Genomic DNA, 20862 nt, shown 5'->3' on the forward strand with positions numbered 1-20862 from the left:
ATAAGGAGCATGGAAAAACAACAAAAAGCTGACAAGCTCAAAAAGAGGCACAGGCTTATTAACAGATTGCCTCTTTGTGTTAAACTAAATTCAAATGAAATCCACAATCCCCTTTCATCCCATTTTAACATGTCTCTTTGATCGGTCGTCCAGGGTTTTCATTTGGAATGTTCAAATAGGTTGTCGCAGCTGTCTGGGACACACCAGTTGAACCAACACTGTGGTGGTCCTCAGAGGTGGGATACCCCCAACTGTGCATCTCACGTTGGGTTTTATTTTCTGCCAGGATTGGTCCTCACCAGCAGGAGGTCCCGCTGGTGTGTAGGGACCTGTGAACACACTGGCTTTTTTTCAAGAACTGTTTACTGCAGTTCAGCCACCGGCGAGTGAGGACACCGGGTTCTCATAGGTACCGGCCAAAACAAACACCTGTTCTCTGAGTCCAACAGGAATCGTGCAGAATTCCCTCGTATCTGACATTGGCTTTAAAAAAAAACAGTGATTGTCAGCATTCTACCCTTCTGTTTTGAGTTTAGCATATCAGATACACATAAATAAGGCTGCTGCTCATCACGCAGCACATTACTGACTCCTTCATCCATCTTCATGACAAGTAGCACTCAGCCATGATAACAGATCAGCAAACTATCTCGTGGAAACATCTGGGCATGAGTCATGACTCAACCCCATGTGTGAGCAGGTGTGTGCGTGTGTCCCGTGCCCGTGGATGCGGTTCAGCTGATGTATGTCTATGTGTGAGAATATCAGCTTTTGTGCGCGTGTTTGTGTATGTGTTTTCACACACATACCCACAACACATGTCCTTCACAGTGTACAATCGCACCCTTATGGAAAATACAAACAGGGCTAATGGGGGCGGACTAAAGTACTATCTGATCCCCATAAAACGTCCCAGTGAGAAACAAGCTGATGGTGAATCTCCATCTGTGTGTCTGTGTAAACACAGAGGAGATGGTCTTTAGGAGAGAGAAATAAAAGGTATCTGGGACATCAGACTGCTTTTTTCACCGAATCATTTTCTTGTTAATTTTAAAGGTCTATGAATAGCATGGTCTTGCTGCTGTTTCAACATTTTTAGAATGGAGAATGAAAAGAAAGGCCGCAAAAGATGTGTCACAACACCAGCTCTGGATCACGACGTTTTTCTGCTGCCCAGAGAGCATATGGCAGATGAAGTGTTTAGTTGAAACTGCCAGGGTTTCTCTAAACAGAAAGTTCATTCCCACTTTAGAGAAGATGGTTTACATGCCATTGTCCTCACAGAGGCCTTGACCTGCGGGCTTTCAGCAGGTTGGCGCACCCGTCCAGTGGACTCCTGTACGGTGGAGAAGGATTCACCTCAGGGGAACCAGCCGTCCACCTTGACATCGGGTCGCTCGGCACAATTGTGAGGTGAACGCTGACGCCCCCTCTTCCTTCTGAAACCCCTGGGATTTTCTGGAGTGTGGGGTAAGTCAGTGAGCACAGCTCCCTCTGTATGCCTGTCAACGCTCACATTTTATAGAAGAACAACTGCTCATCCTATGCAGAAGTGATACTCTGTATTAAAAAAAAAAAGAAAATATGGTTGTATAAACTACATAGACCAAAAATTCAAACACAGATTCAAACTGAACCAAATTGATTGATTCTGCAATTTTCTGATACACCTGTCTCACGTAGTTCAATTGTAAAGTAAAATGTTGAATTTTTAAGCAGTAGAATGTGAGTTTTGACTGACATGACCTTTGTGGCATATTTGCTGATTCCTCAAATCAGGCGAACAGTGGATCGAGTGAGAAGACAGAGAGCCAAGTCTGAGTGTGAGCTGACATCTGGTGGCCGGGAACAAACACGTCACTCTCCTTGAAAACCTGCTGAGATGCCTGGAAAAATATAAATGCTGATCTAAATGCAAGTTGTCAAGATAAGATTTATCAAATGCTCAGGATGTTGTTGTTCAGTCACTCTTATGATAAAGACATTTTTGTTTAAACATCTTGGAGCTGTCAGGCTGTTCATAAATTGTATTATATATTTCACTTGAATGGCAGGGCAATGGGTCAGGATCATAAGGCTCATTAAATAGGGGGAAGATATTTAAATATACACATATTGTTTTTGCAAGCTAATCTTCAAACATTTATCAAATAAATGAATAAAGGAAAAAAAACAATAACAGTTGGGGCCAAGATTGTTTATTTTGCCCTTTTCCCCTCCAGTTAATCAGTTTATCGCTTGAGCCCTTTATGCCGATTCCAGATGAGTTTTTAAACCCAAGCAGATCATATTGGGCCTGGACTCGGATCTGAGGCCGTCAGGGTCAGAGGTAAAAGGTCATCAGGGAAACAGATGGCAGAGGCGCAACTCCTGCGCGAGCAGGCCGAGCGGAGATGGGTGGGAAGGATGCACGGCTGTGCGTTTGTGTGTCTACAGACTGCATGTGTTATCAGAGGCCCGCAGGACGAAAAGTCATCAGAAGATACCATTATGTTTTCAACGTTTCAACCCAGCCAATTTCCTGAATTACAAAACAAATCCCAATACCTGGTGTTGAGTCCCTCCACAGTGTGAGATTAGTTTATTACAAATTCAGCAAAATATTAGTGGAAAAAGGCTTGTTTCACCTACAAGGTGATTTTATCGTCATAATAGCAAAACCAACTGGGTTATTAGGTCTTATTGGTTTATTTTTTCACACCTATGCGCCATCACTGAAATTCCACTCACATCCAAAATCACAGCCCAAATTTTTTTTTTTCAAATTCAAACAAGTCATTTTGACCAAAATCCGACGTTTCTATTGTCAAATGCCCAATGAGGCAGTGGTTCCCAACCTTTTTTGTACCAGGGACCGATTTTATGTATGAATATGTGTCCGCGGACCGGTTAGAGGTACGGGGGCTCAAATAAAAAACCTTTTGTCAGTTCACAGTATTTAATCTGAATACAACAATTACACTTTATATTAGGTAATTACAATATTAAGTGCGGCAGTAAGGCAAAGGCGGAAACAGTCATTTTTCAAGATAAGATCCGGAAGTCCAAATGAAAAAAACTATAATTTGTACTGAGAAAGATTTTCTATGTGGACCAGAACCAAATGATCCAGGGACCGTTGAAACTTGGTCTTCACTGCACTGCACTGCACTCTACTAACATGCAAAACTACTATGAAGTTGGAGTATTAAGGAAGTATAACACGGTGGTTAATGTGTTTCATTCTTAGTGAATAATTTTGTGCATTATGATTTGCTGCCCTACTTTAGGCTTCCACACCATTTCCCTTTGTTCGCCGTTATCGTCCCTCCGCAGATATAATTCTATACCCTTATGCCATTTCAAAGGGGGGGACCAGTGGCAGGGAGCTTACAGGCTGACAATCTGATTTGATTGAAAACACGTAAATCCCCCAGACTGGCTTCAGCGTTCAATCTCACATCATCACTGACTGACGTCCCATAAACCCACTTCTTAATCCCAAAGCTTTTTTTTTTTTTTTTTTTTTTTTGTGGTCAGTGTGCCACCCATTGCAATACCCCCACCCCGCCTAAGTCTAACCCTGCACCCATCCCCACCCCGCACATGAGTTTATGTGTGAGTGGGATGAGCCCGCCATCGCCATGTAAACGTGTGCTCCTGGTTCTTCCGTGAGAACACGGGTCTGAGGACCGGGCCTCCAGGACAAGGTCAAGAGGACAACCCTGCAGCTGGAGCATCCAACCTCAGCCAAGGATGAAGGATTTCCGCCCGGTTTGCTCCACAGTTTAAGGACTTTCTTACCTAAGTGGGTGTCAGCTGACAACTTTGGAGTCAGAGGGGTTGGGTTATGGGATATCTTGGTGGGAGAAGGACACATTTGAAAGTGATCATCAGCTGGACCATGTTTTTGCGATTTGGACGATTTTAACCCTCCCCCCAGGACTTGTTTGTGGGACTTGGCTTGGCATGAGTTTTGTTTTTCTTTCAAGTAAATAAAACAGATACATCTGCATTAGCATAAAAAAAAATTCTGCATCTGAAACTCCAGATTTCTCCGGAAGCGAAGATAAGGACATCTGTTTCTCATCAGGATTAAAAAAAAAAAAAAAGACACTTTGTGTGGCAAGAATCGAAAGGATTTATAAGAAGGCAGTGCGCGTTCTCGCAAAGGTGCCGCACACCAGTGTCGTCGAAGGCGCGTCCCCGCCGCGGTCGAGGTTGCCCAGGATCCCGGAGAGAGGAGTTGGGAGACGCGCGGGAGAAAGTTGGGCTTGAGGGGATGAGAGGATGCAGCTGGACGACCCGCGATCCAAATAACAGACCCCTTTGCGGAGAAACGTGTCCTAAGTGAAGGATGACTTGCAAAATACTGAGCATATGCCTCGTAATTTTGGGTGCCCATCATTGCTCATCACGTAAGTCTTGGGTGACACTCACTGTGCGTTTTTTAATCGTTTCTTTTTCCCCATAACACTGTTATTAACACAATATGTTGCCTGTTGTCATATCTGAAAGTTACCGGATGATGTTGGGTTGATAAGTGGAAGGCAAATCGGTGCCCGGGACGTGGGGAGTTTTTTTTTTTTTTAATTTTGAAGGGTAAACCCCCGCGGTGCGATTAAAAATCAGCGTCGGTGCGTGGATTTCATGCAGTTTACTGTGCTGTGGGTCGGTGATTTGTGTACTGCAATGCTTTGCGATGCGACAAGCAAAAAAAAAAAAAAAAAAGTGCATAGGCGATCAGCGTCAGTCCCGCAGAAGGTGCGCGGAAGCGACTGTCTGCATTGCAGTGCTCTCATCCAGCCTGCACGCAAGTTTCTGCAGGGGCGAAACTCCCGGCTTTTCCGCACAGGACGACGACAGAGATGCAAAATCCCCCCTTACCCTCTCTAATGCACATTGGATTTTGTCGCATTTAAATTCGTCGAACACATTCTGCTTGTCACGGATGAGCGTGCTTGTTTCAACGCCCTGCGCGGGACCAGCCCACTGCAGTACTTTTTTTTGGGTGGGGGTTGGGTTGGGGTGTGCGTGTGTGTGTGTGTGTGTGTCTGTGTGTGTGTGGTGGTGGTGGGGGGGGGGCGTGTTTTCCCGTCACCTGTCCGTCAAAGCCCCCCTTGAGTCCAGCACATGGATGCACATGTGTTCTCTGCAGGCGAAGCGTGCACCTCTGCAGGATGCATGACATGGGTTTGGCTGTGGATTAGGGATTCCTGGGTCGTGTTTTACCCACGAGTCCGTGAGCACGGGGTGAAAATACACGTGAGCTGGAAATATTACATGATACTGACCATTGGGTTGTCTCTATTGTGTGTTCTATGACTCATTCGCATTGCTGGAGAGGGGGTTCTTTGTGAATGGTGGACAGTTTGCATTGGGGTTTGGTCGCACTAACAGCTCATTAACAATTGGACGATTCAGTCGAGGGCAGGAAACTAAGAGGATGTGAATTTTGGCCTGCGGGGGTATCCATGTGTTTATTTCTTTACAGAGATCTGGATGTGCTTCATGTTTCACGGTGGAACTGAGCCAAAAGTTGCTATGCCCGGGCCGTGACCGCTGTTAGGGCTCCGTGCTTTCGGCCAAACTGGAGGTTTTTGATTTCCAGAATTACAAAGTTGCTGGTCTAGATTTTGACTTCAAAAAAAGACCTTTCCTTTGCGTAATCTTGTTGTGACAGCGGGACTTGAACAAAAAAAGACTTTCAAACAATGTGCTCCCTCAATCCCCCGGTCCACACACTCACCCAAACCCCAACATTCATATTCAAAGTGTTTGCTGCACTTGAGCGTCCCGTTGCTTACACAGATTTATGTCAATAGTCATTGGTTCAAGCATGCTTTATATAGAACAAATCAAAGTTATCCACAAAAAGGCATGTGTTCAGGAGCTGCAATGATTAACGATGCTAGCTTCAACACAGACCAACTTAAATCCTACTAAGACAAGGAATGGTGCTTTGTCTGATGTGACATTCTGCCCAATTGCTTTGGTTTGGAGGAATTTTTTGCCAGTCCATCTTCCCTGTTTGGCACAAAGACAGCTTAGAAAATGTCAAAATGAAAGGTTATATCTCACTGAGGAAAAATTCCCCTTGGATGGGTATGATATGATAATAAACTATACTGACTGAAAGATTAATTTGGAAATTGCAGATTTGCAACAGAGGGTCTGTTTTGCTACTTTTTTTGTCTGTGGATTTGGGAGATTAACAGGGAATAAGATATCCTATCAAAATATAATCTATCGAGGTATAAGAAGGAAATAATCATAGCTATACCGATTTAAGCTTTACTTACCGAGATGTATGGTACATAAGGTACTGATATATTGCAAATGAGGTCCTTATTAATAATCTCCAACTACCAGCTGAAAAAAATGTTAACGTCTAGAAGTTGGTTGGGATCCGTTGCATGACACAAGGTCAGCTGAGCATCTGGTTTAGAATTTCGTTTGGTTCGATGGCGATGCATTTCGAGAGAAGGTTTGCCGAACGGTCAGGGGGTCAGAAAGGAAGTGGAGCCAGGGGACTCTTGGTGAAGGCCACCTCCTCGCTCTGTGATATGTAGCAGCGCCAAAGGCCCAGGACGGCAAGGGCTGGTTCAAAAAAACATCAAAATACAGTTAGGGTCCAGTTGCAAGGCTGACATGTCTGCTGATAGCTACTAAAGCTACAGTCTGATGTAGAAACACAGATCTACATGTGGTGTCTTAAGTGCAAACTGTCCAGCTCGCTGACAGTGTGGGTGTAGCTATTTTGTTTATTCTGGTGTCTAATTCCAGCCTCAGTTGCATGGAAGCCCATTAACTCCGACCTCTGCGTCTAGGATAGCCGGTCTCTCCATTTGTCATTGCTTTTAGAATTTCTGTTGGCTGTGGCCGTCATCGCTGTTGTTTGCTTGATTGTCGGCTGATCCAGACTGGCATGCATTGTCTGCCTGTACCTTCCGACAGAAAATTTGGAAGTGAGATTCCTGGCCCCTCATGTCTGCATGCCAAGTGTCCTCGGACAAGACATTGAACCCCGAGTTGCTCCTTATGGCCTGGTTGGTGCCTAACATGGCAGCTTCACTGGCATCGATGTGTGAGTGCGTGTGAAAGGGAATGCACGGTTTAAGTTTAACCTTAGAACGGAGTAAGTATATGTCGGAGCTATAGCTAGTAGACTGCTTGATGCAGACACCATGGCTATCAACAGATCCAAACAACTAGCTGGTGATGGGCGCTTTAGTTAGCTTCCGATTTGCACGTTGTTGCTGTCGACTGGCATAAGCTAAGTGAAATCGGAAAGGTGCATTTCCAGACATTCATGGCAGGAGTGCAAGCAAACATCCTGACCTTGAACAGCTAAGCTAAATTCATGCAAGACGTATGTATTATATAACATATAAATATTGAATGATTGGCGATGCGGAAGTAAATTCATTGTTAGGAATCATTATGTGCTGTTTGAGTCTAAATATTTATCTAAATTCCTGAGCTGAGGCACAATCTTCTCCTGTGTCTGGAAATCTGGGTATACATTATTTAATACAACCAGATTATATTTTTACCTCCTGAGTTTGTCCGTTTCACCATTTTTGTTTTTATTTCGGCTGGCACCCGTGATCAGTTAACAGCGGGAGATCCTCAGAGGCTCATCAGTGAATGGATACACAGTAGTAACAGCTGAGAGAGGTGTCTTTGCTCGCAGCACGAAGCTAGCCGGACACAGAAGTGTCAGCCTAGACAGGCCGGCCTACACTTGCAGCAGACTGATGAATCAGCAAGAGTGGTGCTACAGCTGAGGCATTCGCCTCAGCCTCTCCATGCTAAACAGAAAAAAGGGCCATCGTGTGGTGCAGAGAAGGGAGGGGGTGGAGGATCAGAAGGAGTTAGGGCGAAACCATCGTGACTGATGCTCAGCACTGGCCTCGCAACCCTCTCCGGCTACTGCAACCTGACAACGCCCTCCTCGGCAGGAAGAGCAGCGGGTAGAAGTGGGTAAAAAAAAGAGAAAGAAGTTCGCAATGGGGGAAAGGAGCGTGTTGAGAAAGGGAGGGGGTGTGGGATGTGCCTTGGTCCTGCTACAGGGTAGGAGCTGCTGAGCCGAGTGACCTGGGTTAACCTATTTAATTCTTCATGCAAAGGCTCCTCTGAGTCAAATTATTGCCCCATCATGTCTTATTGAGTGATTAAAACGAGTCAATACATGTCAGGTCATTAGAAGCCACTGGATTTTTTTATTTTGTCGTTGTGACAGCGGCATGGGACTCTAAATATTTTCACGGCCAATTTAAAGCTCAATCGCCAGCAGCGTGGCGCTGCAGCAGAGTTGTGCCATCGATCATCCTCGGCGCTGCCGGGATCTCTGTATAATAACCAGTATGAGAAAAGCCTCTCAGACGGAGCAGGAAGTCAAGGTCATTTTTCCATTGCTCAGCACATCTCTTCCAGCTGGATGTGCACCGTGCCCTTGGATAAAATGGGACAGAATTCAGCTTACCGGACGGGCGCAATATTTCAAGATGAGGCAAGGGAAGGTTATATTCATGCCATATTTTGAATCCTGTACGTTTGACTTCTCAGGGTTGAAGTGGCAGGCTGTGAGGGTTTACCCTTGCTCCTCTGCAAAGGGATTACACACATTCCTCCTTTGCAACCTTCATACTAATTGTGCCAATCTCCCTGTTTACATGTCTCAGTAACAACCTTTTCTCAGGTGCACGCTGACTCTCTATATTTTCCAAACAGGAAGAACAATACCTGTATTTCTGTAATGTAGTCATAATTCTGAGACTTGCATATTGTTCAAAGTAAGGGGGGGAATTGCCAATGTTAACTTACATAGTTTATGTTGAAAGAGGCACAGCAGTTAGCTCTTCAACCTCACAGGGCACGCCCAGGAGGTGGAAGAGGCCATTCTTCCGCCTCCTGGTTTGGTTCTCAGAGGAGGAATTTCTGTGTGCCGTTTGCATGTTTCCCCCACACATGTGCGGGTTTCCTCCGGGTTCTCCTGCGTCCTCCCACAATTCAAACAAATGCGGAAGGTTAAATGTAGAAGGGAGATTATGCCAGTCGTACGAATGGTTGTAAGTCTCTATATGCGGCCCTGTGATCGACTGGCGACACATCCAGGGTGAACCCCACCTCTCGCCCAATGACTACTGGAATAGGCTCCAGCATCCCCGTGACTGAGTGCAGGATAAGTGCTATTGAAAATTAATGAATGAATCTTCCGATATGCAGATATCACTATACCCCTGTCATGCCTAATACCCATATATATGTCTTGTGATTATTAAAGGGCACATTTTGGCACTTGAAATGGGACAGTGCTTTGCTTTTAGATTGAGTTTAGCCCCTTTCAGATTTATACTAAGCAGAGACATGAGCAAGATTAGCCAGAGTAATGGTCGAGATAATAGCCCCGGCCCCGAGGCCTGAGCTGCAGCAGAAGGGCGACCGAGGCATCGCTCTTATGGCCACATGCAGGACAGTGGTTACACAGCCGGGGTTTGACGTCAGCGTGAATAAGAAAGGACATGTGCTCTCTCAAGAAATGACGCAGCAGAATAAAAAAAAGAAAGCAAACAAACATAAGAGGCTTGAGAGATACTGCATCTTCATCTAAAACTGGAAGTGTGTTTGCCTTCGCAAATAGACATTGGACGATCTCACGGAGAGCTTGCACGTTTGAATTTTTCATTTGTTTTGTAGTGTGACAACCTTGCTCTTCGTCTCTGCAGGAGACTGTGTAGATCCGCTGGTCTCCGGGCTCTACGCTTCCTCCTTCCTGGCCTCTTCCAGATATAACTTCCTGTACTCAGCCAACTTTGCCAAACTATATGGTAAGTTTTCAATCTCTACACATAGACAATATCATTTGAGAAGATCACGCTTAAATGTATTTGCTGAGGGTGTGCAGCGTGACTTACCACAGATGAGGAAACAGGCGTAACTAATGACGGGTGATAAACGCAACCCAGGTGCAATATTATTCTCACATTCTAATAAATGGCAAATGTTATGAGTCACAGTGCTTTTCAAAGTAAAGATGGTGTCTGTTGAAAAAAAAAGCTACTCTCACAGGCACAATATTTAATTTCTTCACCCGCCCAACAGAGAGTGTCTCCATATTGAACAACCCATTGGAGAGCGAAGATAAAAAAGAAATTAAATGTGCAATTTTATCAGGAGGGATATGAAGATTTCAAATTCCCCTTGAAATTCAACCTGGCAGTTTCACAACTGAAATTGTTAGGGCTATAATAAACATTCACCTGATGGCAAAGTTTATCAGTCCACCAGTCAGGAAAATATGATTTAACATCTGGGGAAATTTGCAAATGTGAAAATGGTGGTCAAGACGCACGCAAAAGGATTGAAGGATTTGAGGATTCTTATTGTTTTTCTATTCTGCTAGAATGAAATGACATTTGTTTCCTGAGGCTAGACAGCCTGTAGCAGTGATACGAGTTATAATGCAATAAGTTGTGTATGAAATATGCATAGTACATAGTTAATTATAAAAATAGAATATAACAAAACTCTGTGAACAAATATACAGGAAATCATGCAATATGAGCAAATTTGGTAAATGGCATTGACAATATAAGGTGCTTTGCACATACAAGTCAAGTGTATCAGACAATGTTTTGATTGAGGAAAAAAAAAGAGGGATTTAACAATAACAATAATCATTTAACAATAATTTTTGACAAACTCCATCTGCCCTACCATAAAAACATGCCTCTTTCCTCCTTTTAGGCAGCAGTGGATGGTCTCCCTCCACCAGGGACAGACAGCCATGGCTACAGGTGGACCTGGGCAGGAAGTACCGTTTGATGGCCATCGCGACCCAGGGGACCTTCAACTCGTATGACTGGGTCACCAAGTATACCCTCCTCTACGGGGACAGGCCAGACTCCTGGACGCCGTACATCATGAGAGGAGGCAATTCTGTGGGTGCTGTTTTTTCCCAGACGGGTTGAAGTGTGTGTGGGAATGAGAGCCGATACAGGGAGGAGGGCAAAATTAACTTGCGTCTGAAGATTACCGTAATCTTGAGGGACGATTCTCTGGTTGGGTGATGATCCGTTAAATTTCTCGTCTCGGTCCCTGTGACGGTGTTAGCGAAGCACATTATCTTTCTCCGCACTGACATCGCTAATCTCATCTTCACTTCATCTTCGGTCTCTTAATAAGACGATCGCAGCGTTGCGGTGACTCAATAACTCTCGCCTCTCCGTCCCCACCTGCTTGCAGACAATGCCCGGGAACTGGAATTATTATCAGGTGAAGAGGAATGTCTTCCATTACGCCTTTACTGCTAAACACATTCGCCTTCTGCCTCTGGCGTGGAACACGGAGAATGGAGGGAAGATCGGTGTGAGGCTTGAGCTGTTCGGCTGCCCTTATGGTGAATATGACAACACAATCTGCAGAACTATATTTATCCCCGAACTGAACTATTCCCCTTTTATTAATAGCTGACTTCAGTCTCATCTGAGCTGTGCACTTTTACACTCTAAAACCTTTTTATTTGCCCACACATCCAACAAATGTCTCCAGAAAGTGTGCATTTACTCTTAATCTTACAAGCAAAGCACATATATCTAAACACTATTCTCTGCTTTAAAAAATGTGCAAATTTGTAGATTCCTATGTGCTGCAGTACAACGGGGATGACTCGGTGGTCTATATGTACCCCGGGAAGAGGTCTCGTACTCTGACTGACCACATTGCAATAAACTTCAAGACTCTGGAGCAGGACGGCTTGCTGCTGCACAGCGAGGGGGTCCAGGGAGACCTCTTCACTCTGGAGCTGAAGAAGGGTCGTCTTTACCTGCACATCAGTCTCGGTAAAGCCCATGACATCGTTTTCGGGGTCGGGGGGCGCGCCAGAGGGAAGTCGCAAAGGGTTAAGCTGAGTCGAAGTACCTTCTCCAACTCTATCTAAGAAGGGAGCCTTAAAATAATAGATTAAATCACGGGTCTTAGGGATCCCAGTACTTCCCTAGATTCATAGCCTCAATATTTGACATCTAAACCCACTGTAGCTTATAGAACATCTTCTTTCTGCATTCTTTCAGGAAGTAGTGTTGTGCACAAAGTTGACGGTCGAACTACGCTGACCGCTGGCAGCCTTCTTGACAATTTGCACTGGCACTATGTCACCATCAAGCGCTACGGTCGGCAGGTGAACTTGACAGTGGACAGTCACACTGTGTCGGCCATCTGCAGCGGAGAGTTCGCCCACCTGGATTTGGATAACCAGGTAATCCTGTGTTCGAGTTTAATTAAATACTTAAGTAACGCTGCTTTGTTGGGATAAATGTTGATAATGGGGGCGGGCTGACTTAACCTCACAGTTGCATGTGGGCGGAGTCATCGAGCCAAACCTGCCTCACCTCCCCACCACGCCAAATTTCCGCGGCTGCCTGGAGAACGTCTTCATCAACGGCATTAACGTCATCGACAAGGCTCAGAGAGAGGAACCTGACATCCGCATACCACAAAAGGTAAGGCGTCACGCAGATGCTTAGAAATACCGTCAACATGACTACTTTCAGCTAAATGTTTTGGCAAAACTGTGAGTGAAAACACCTTGTTACATTGTTTTGTTTTTTTCTCTCTTCAGAAAAAGATGCATTATGCCTGCAGGGACATTCTCCTTAAACCGATGACCTTTGCGGGGCCCAACAACTACCTGCAGGTGCCTGGCTTCTTCAGGATGCCTCGAATGCTTGTCAAGTTCCAATTCCGCTCCTGGGATTACACGGGGCTGCTGATGTTCACGCGGTTCGCAGACAACCTCGGGGCCCTTGAGCTTGGCCTGAGCGAGGGCCAGATCAATGTCACTATTTTTCAGCCTGACAAGAAAAAACTCCAGTTCGCTGCAGGTTAGGCAAACTGAGTCGCCGTCAAAACCGAATCCTCTACATGGAACAAATGCTATGTATTGTGCATTTAATTTCATTCATTAGTGATTGACAGATTTTTCTTAATTCTACAGGGTACAGGCTCAATGATGGTTACTGGCACACGATTGACTTGGCGGCCAGAGATAACCTGCTAACGCTCACCATCGACGAGGAGAAGAGTTCCCCGTTGAAGATCACAAATCCCTTCACAATACGAACGGGGGACCGCTACTTTTTTGGAGGTCAGGTGCCGATTTAAGCCAAAATGCACCGCAGGTGTGTTCCTCACTTAATGCATTTGTCCTCCCACGCTCAGGTTGTCCGCAGACCAATAACACCGTCAGGAAGTGCGAGACCAAGCTGAACCGTTTCCACGGCTGCATGCAGCACATCTTCATAGACAACATACAGCTCGATATTGACATTATTCTGCAGAGACAGTGGGGGCGTTACGCTGAACTGTTGCTGGGAACCTGTGGCATCACTGACAGGTACGGATAACGATTCCCCGTCACTGACTTGAGAAACACCAGGAAGACGTGGCAAAAGATAAGAAACTTGAAACATCGTATGACTATGGGTCCGCTCAATTAGCATTCAACTCATGTTGTCAGAAAAGAATGAGAATTAAAATGTGAAATATATGAGCATTATATTCTCGCTAGAATCGAAACACTTTGTGTGAATCTTTTGTTTGTCTTCAGGTGTTCCCCAAATCCATGTGAGCACGAAGGTAGATGCATCCAGTCCTGGGATGACTTTATTTGTCTGTGCGAAAACACCGGATATAAAGGAGAAGTGTGTCACATGTGTAAGTGCAACCAGCCCCCGCCTCTTACGGAAAACCGCACCGTTTACGTCAATTACGTATTCGATTTCCCTATTATTAACATGGATCGTTTTCTCACGTAGCGGTGTACAAAGAGTCCTGCGAAGCCTACAGGCTCAGTGGTAAATACTGGTCGGGAAACTACACCATCGACCCTGATTTAAGTGGACCGCTGAAACCGTTTGAAGTGTACTGCAAAATGAAATGTAAGTAATACAGCACACCCACACCAGAAGGATAACACCTTTCACCTTTATAAATTGTATTTAAAACATTGTTATTATTATATTGTGTACAGCATACAAAGCTTGGACGGTGATAATGCACGACCGCGTGGAAGCTACCAAGGTGACGGGGAGTTCAATAGACAACCCGTATGTAGGTGAAGTTCACTACTGGAACGCCTCGTGGGACGAAGTCAGCGCCCTAGCTAACACCTCCATGTACTGCGAGCAGTGGATTGACTACTCTTGCTATAAGTCCCGTCTCCTCAACACCCCAGGTGAGTGCTTTTTGCAGTCCATTAACTAATTTGCGTTCGAATAGAAAACATTTGAATGGCACTCTGGTTTTAAACAACATTTCAGGCGGAAGACCTTTTGCCTACTGGATCGGCCGCAATAACGAGAGCCACTATTACTGGGGAGGTACGTTTCGGGAGGTCCAAAAATGTGGCTGCGCTATCAACCAAACCTGTGTCGACCCCAGGTTTCAGTGCAACTGCGATGCAGACTACAGACAATGGTGAGAGGAACAAGTTTAGTGTGTGTGTGTGTGTGTGTGTGACCCAAGTGAAAGTTCTGACACGCTCAGTGTGATTTCCAGGCATGTAGATAAAGGCTATCTGGACTTCAGAGACCACCTGCCTGTGAGGAAGGTGGTGGTGGGGGACACTAACAGGACCGGCTCGGAGGCTCATTTCGTCGTCGGGCCCATCCGCTGCCATGGAGACAGTGAGCTCAGATATAATTGTTTGTGCTGATGCATCTGCTCGGAGGCAAATTGCTTTGGAGGTGGTTTGAAAAGTTTTCCGGCTGAAATTCGTCCCCCTCCCCCCCAGGAAACATTTGGAACACCATATCCTTCACAAAGCCCACTTACATCACCTTCCCTCCCTTCAAGCCGGGGGCCAGCGCTGACATCTCCTTTCACTTCAAAACCTATCGTGCCAATTCAGTTTTCTTGGAGAACTCTGATGATCACCGTCGAAACTTTATACGGATAGAGCTTAATTGTGAGTTTCTACTCTTATCAGAAGGGATCAGTCCATATAACTGAGAGTTTCTATTGGAGATATAATATTCTAACATTTCTCCTCTGTTCTTGCAGCTACCCATAATCTGTTATTCATATTTATGGTTGGCGACGGCATTCTAAACGTGACACTCAAGTCCCCCGTGCCTCTCAATGATAACGAATGGCACTTCGTCCAGGCGGAGATTAATGTAAAACTGGCCCGGATCAAAGTTGACTATCAGCCCTGGACTGTTAGGCGATTCCCGGGTCAGACTTTCGTCACCATGAAGTTTACGCTTCCTCTTCTCGTGGGTAGGTCACCGATAGTCAGCCCTTACAGCGGCACGGCACAAAATAGATTCATGCAATACATCTCTAAAAACCATTTTTCCCGTCTTGTAGGTGCCGCCAACAAGACTCACAGACCTTTCTTGGGATGTCTTCGGGGGTTACGGATGAATGGTGTTCCTCTGGATCTGGAGGGGAAAGTGAATGAAGAGCAAGGAATCAGGAGGAACTGTACCGGACAGTGTCTGAATGCTACCATACCATGTCGAAATAGTGGTCAGTGCATTGAGGGCTATGCTTCCTACACGTGTGACTGCAACAACACGGCCTTCGATGGTTTCTACTGCCATAAGGGTGAGCACAGTTTGGTCACATCGAAAAAAAATGAGGACTTCAACTGAACTTGAACTCTTCTCTTCCCCTCTCAAGACATTGGAGCCCACTTCGAGCTCGGCTCCTGGCTGAAGTACGACATACGACAGAAGCCCATCTCTGACGAAGCGGCGTGGGCCAACTGGATCGACCCACACTACGACAACTTCAGCCTCGGCTACAATGACACGGCGGACGACATCGAATTCAGTTTCAGCACCACGCAGAAGCCTGCCGTGTTGCTATACATCAGCTCGTTCGTCCATGATTACATTGCGGTTATCCTTAAGCGAGACGGTAGGAGAAGCTCAAACACTGAGAATCTGAGAAATATCAAACTGCATCTGATGGATAAGAGAGCCCTCTCTCAAAAGGATCAACTGTTGATTGAAGTCATCGTTCTTTTTGTTGGGCTTCCTTACACAGGTAGCCTGAATCTAAGGTACAAACTGGGGCTCATAACCCACAAGTACCAGCTGACGCAGCGGAACCTGGCGGATGGATTCCCACACTACGTCAACATAACCAGACACAACAGGACCATCAAAACACAGGTCTGCCATCGGGGATATGCTAAAAAAAGTATATCATATTGTATATTGCTATAACCAATGAATATATTTTTTTACTGTATCTGACATTTTTCACGGTATCTTAATGTCCTTTAACAAACTTGTGCATGGAGCCAGAGGGGCTGGTGAGGGCTAATGTGAAATTTATTATTTACTGAGAGCTGTAAGGAAGTTATCAGGTTTTTAATTGGCACAAAATGTCCGTTAATGGGGCATGGTCTCTTTGGCTCCAAGGACTTGAACTACATTTTTTTTCCTCTCACTAGCCATTCTATGGTCCTCCAGCTCCTCTCGCTTCAGCCTCTAAAGACTCGGTGCGTAACTTTTTGTGGCCCCCACAGGTGGACTACATGGAGCCTATCGTGGAGGTGATAACATTAGTGGAAGATGCCAGATTCGACTCTCCAAAGTCCATGTTCCTGGGCAGAGTGATGGGTAAAAGTCCAAATAACTTCCTGCCAATGAGAACATCCAATGCTCTGACCCTCCACCGATGTCCTTGTGACACCGATTGTTTTGTGTCTTTCAGAGGTCGGAGACATCGACTATGAGATCCAGAGACACAACGCCCCAGGGTTCATTGGCTGTATATCTGGAGTGAGGTACAACGTCTACGCCCCTTTAAAGGCATTCTTTCGTCCAAATGAAACAGACCCTCCGGTGAAAATACAAGGTTATGTCTCGGAGTCCAACTGTGGCGCCTTCCCGCCTATATTTGGCTATGTCCCCTGGGAAGTGGATCCCTGGTTTACAACCATCGGTGAGATTATTATTTTCAATTGCAGTAAAAAATAAAATGAGCATATTATCTCTTTGATATCTTTCCTAACTCTTTGTTCATGGTTTCCTTTTCAGAGTATATTTATCTACACGATGACCTGGGCCTGTTCTGGATAATAGGTAAGATTCTCTCTCGAGTTTCTTTTTCACTCAGCATGATGTTCCGAATCAAACAAGTCAGCCTTTTGAAAGCCCAACCCACTTACTCAAATACAAACACAAACACGAACAAAATCCTTTAATCCCAACTTTCAGCAGTGTTTTCGGAGGTCATTCTGGGCTTTTCATTGTTTATTCATCTGACTGAAAGCTGCAATTCCCTCCCTTTTAAAGAAACTACAGAAAATTCCAGCTTGTTTTTCTCATTCATTTTTTATCACAACATTCGATGTAACTTGTTCAATTCTGGTTATCCCTTAAATCAAGTGAAGCGCTAATAATGTTTACAATGACTTCAACACCTGTCAAAAATCAGAACAGCGCATTAATGTGACTCGGTCATAGGATGACACACACCAGTGTTTCACAAAACAAAAGTCGAGCGCAAGGATGCTGTCTTTGGTTTTTCCCCTCGATAAATTTGGGAAGAACAAATGATGTAAACACATTTCTTAATCTTTTCAAAATCCCGAAATGGAACTTTGAACTTATTAAAAGATAAATGTCTGCGGTAAATTGTCACTGATGGAGGGAAAAGTCCCCATTATGAGCCAGATAGTCTGGCATCTCAGGATTAAACTGCAGCTCAGGGGCTCCCAGCTCCAGCCCCGTCTGAGAGCTCTGTCGGATCAGCTATATTTAGTCAGCGAGGGCTGAGGCCACTGCTCATCATTGATAAATGCTCTGGCTTAATACGTGATTCGGACAGAGATGTGTTAGGCTAATGCAGGGACGTCAGAGGTGTCATCACAGATTAATACGCCATTCAGACAATTGTCTAACTTAGTTATCTGAGATCATCTCCGCTTGATCCCCAAATCTCAAGCATTTACCATTGTGCTGTGTCTATTGCTCTAATGACTTATCCTATAGTGATTTTGACTTGTTGGGCAGATGAAGAATTTACCTTTAAAACACTATTCATTGTTGGCAATCTCGTCGTAAACAAATATGATGAAGGAATTTCTGCCCCCTATGAGTGCGAAGCCGATTATTGGAGGTGATTGAATAATGATTGAATTCTTTCTCTGCTGAAGCTATTGCTAAAATGATTTCTGCAAGTAACTGAATATGTACCGCCGCCAAATTACATTTGGAGAAAAAAAAAGAATTATAATTGATAAGACCGCTTGTAATCATTGGTTATCTATTGTTGAATTAGATAGTGTGGGATGTTCTCAATTACGTTAAAGAAAGAAAAACCGAATAGAAATAGTCTATGAGTGAAATTGTGTTATACACGAATGAGCAAAGAAATTACATTAACTGCTTTGCCTGTTGGGAAATCGCAGTTTTGACTGTAATACATTGCGATTCATATTTTTAGTTTGAGGCGTGTGATCACAGTTAACAAAATTTACACAGACATTTGAAACTCAATCTAAGAACGTCAGATTATATTTGAATCGTCCCGTTCCATTCCAGTCATTGTCATCCTGGGGCTACTGCTGCTATTGGGGGGCATATACATCATCTACGTCTACGCCTACCAGCAGAAGGGCAGCTATCACACCAACGAACCCAAGAACCTGGAGTCTCCCAGCAGCGCCCGGCCCCTGACGGAGACCCTACGGAGAGAAAAAAAGCACCTGCCGGAAATCGATGAATAGTGATGGGACCGGCGAGACGGTGGGCAGGCTTCGACTCTGCCTCAGGGAGTGGCGAATAGCTCTTATACAACAACCACAGAAATTTAAGTTTCGCTATTTTATTTTTCATATTCCTTTTTTATTTTCAATTTGGGTAATGCCCCTTCTAACTCCTCCCCCCTCCCGTTGAGTGGGATCAGGTGCCTGGTGCTCTCCATAGTACGTATTTGACTCACTTTTGAACCACCCACCGCCCCCAACCGTGATAAGTGAGCGGCCAACGAGTCTCACGCTGTATTGCAGGGTGAAATAACTGAAGTGCCTCATCTGAAAAGGCTTGATCCGAAATAACCCCAAAATAGCTGATTCAGATAGGGCGCGCGTCAGACTGTGAAAGAGGTATTTTAAAGAAAAACGTTTAAAACGGAAATTCAGATAATTCTAACTAAGTTAATGGGCCATTTATTTTTAACAACAAATGTACAGCAACGTAACTGTATTCAGTATTTAGCCATGAAAGTATACATTCTCTTAGGACAATCTCTCATGTAGTCACTTTTGTTTAAATCATAATCTGTCTTTCCAGGGTCGGAGCCGTCATCCGATAGCTTGTTAACCACCGTAACAAATTTCTGAACTGTTTATAAAAAAGAAACAACTAACAAAAGAGGATAAACAAGGAGCTCTAAAATGAGACTATTAAGGTTGTATGAAGTATATACGCTTATATTTGTGGAATCGCAGCCTTTAGCTTCTAGCAGAGCGGCACTCTGCACTCTGCCCTGAGTGCTGATAGACCACAACGAACATTTGAACTGCGCCTTGTGAGTTTGAGAACGAGTGCATGACTTTGGTGCAGCATCGGCGCAAATGGGGATGACACGTGTTGTGGACACGGTAACCTTGATATTCCAGTTGTCATTCCATCTAATTTTTTTTTTTCGCATGTCATGCATTATGGTCTAGCTGCCAATAGCCTGGTGCTAAAGGGTGTTACAATAAGCAGAACTTTTGCACTGATCACAATGGGGTTAGATAAATCACAATCCATCTTCCAGGTTTCCGAGATACCCGGTGCTTCCCATGACCCAGTGGTGTGGCAAAGTCACACACAAGCACGAACACAACTACAGTTGTACAGAGGACCACAAGAGTGTATTTTTTATTTCCATCTCACATTGCTCAGATAATTTTAAGCGAGGGACAGTGGCCGACCGCACTGTCATTGCTGCTGCTGCTGCTTGTATAGCTGCTTTCTGTGGAAAGTCTAGAATTCTGCCTCTTGTCCGTTAAAACCCTCCCATCTCTGAGCGAATGAAGATTTCATTCTATCAGCGGTGTAATCAAATCTTAGGTTGGTTATCACTCACTGCGGCGCTCCTTATTAGAAAAGCACTGTTGTTTATGTGTAATAAAACAACAAACAAATGACAAAAAAAAAAAAAAAAAAAAAAAAGCATTTGCAAGTCGCGATGCGTATGTAAAGCATGAGCACACTTTGCAGAAACATGCAATACTAAGAGCTTCTTTCAGCCAATTTTAATTTGCAGGTCTAAAACCGCAAGTAGGATGTAATGGGTGTCTTTGTGAATATATGAACAAAATATTTAGTGACTTTTATTCCTCTGGTTTTACGCAAACCACTTGATAATCCGTCAAATTTTAGAGCTTTGAATGTATTCCTTCGACTCTGCAATGTATGAGCAGATGCTGTGGCGTTCTCGCTGCAGGCTGCTGTAGGACTGAAAGTCAAGTCATTCATGGTAGTTTGTCGGAATGCTCAGGATAACGAAAGTATCACGCTTGGTCTGAAGCACTAATTTTGTCGGTTCCTTATCCGTACGGAGGGGTCAGGTGTGTGGCACGTCGCACAGCGAGAGGATGTAAAGTAGATGTAAAACTGCAGCTACTGTAAAAGCACGACTTGCTTGTAATGTATGAAAATGTACAGATGGGGCCAAAGACCAGTCTATATTTTTAAGAACGCACTGTAAAAAGATGAAGAGGATGAGAGGATCAAAAGTGTGCGAAAGTGACTTGTATATCACTGGTATGTTTTTGTTGAATGGAAAATCACTGTCAATCAATCTCAAAACACAACTCACGAGGCAGAACACCTGGATCAGATATGCTCTGCTGCCTATTAGGAA

The 20862-nt window shown here is 44.6% G+C and overlaps 1 protein-coding gene across 1 annotated transcript; it reads left to right on the top strand.

Moving 5' to 3' along the window:
• The first annotated feature begins 4165 nt into the window (after nt 1-4165).
• cntnap1 (contactin associated protein 1) lies at nt 4166-20168 on the top strand. The gene is made up of 24 exons (XM_086176513.1): nt 4166-4397; nt 9711-9812; nt 10732-10925; nt 11230-11383; nt 11622-11825; nt 12057-12241; nt 12336-12485; nt 12605-12866; nt 12980-13129; nt 13204-13378; nt 13592-13698; nt 13800-13922; nt 14015-14218; nt 14304-14460; nt 14542-14669; nt 14777-14950; nt 15046-15264; nt 15355-15594; nt 15670-15909; nt 16039-16166; nt 16526-16619; nt 16714-16944; nt 17040-17084; nt 18549-20168. The coding sequence occupies exons 1-24, from the start codon at nt 4337-4339 to the stop codon at nt 18731-18733; spliced, it is 3912 nt and encodes a 1303-aa protein (XP_086032639.1). The 5' UTR covers nt 4166-4336; the 3' UTR covers nt 18734-20168.
• Nucleotides 20169-20862: the final 694 nt, after the last annotated feature.

This window comes from Fistularia commersonii, chromosome 28 (genome assembly GCF_037954325.1).
Source record: "Fistularia commersonii isolate RoL2024-O1a breed Wild chromosome 28, RoL_Fcom_v1.0, whole genome shotgun sequence".
NCBI lineage: Eukaryota > Metazoa > Chordata > Actinopteri > Syngnathiformes > Fistulariidae > Fistularia > Fistularia commersonii.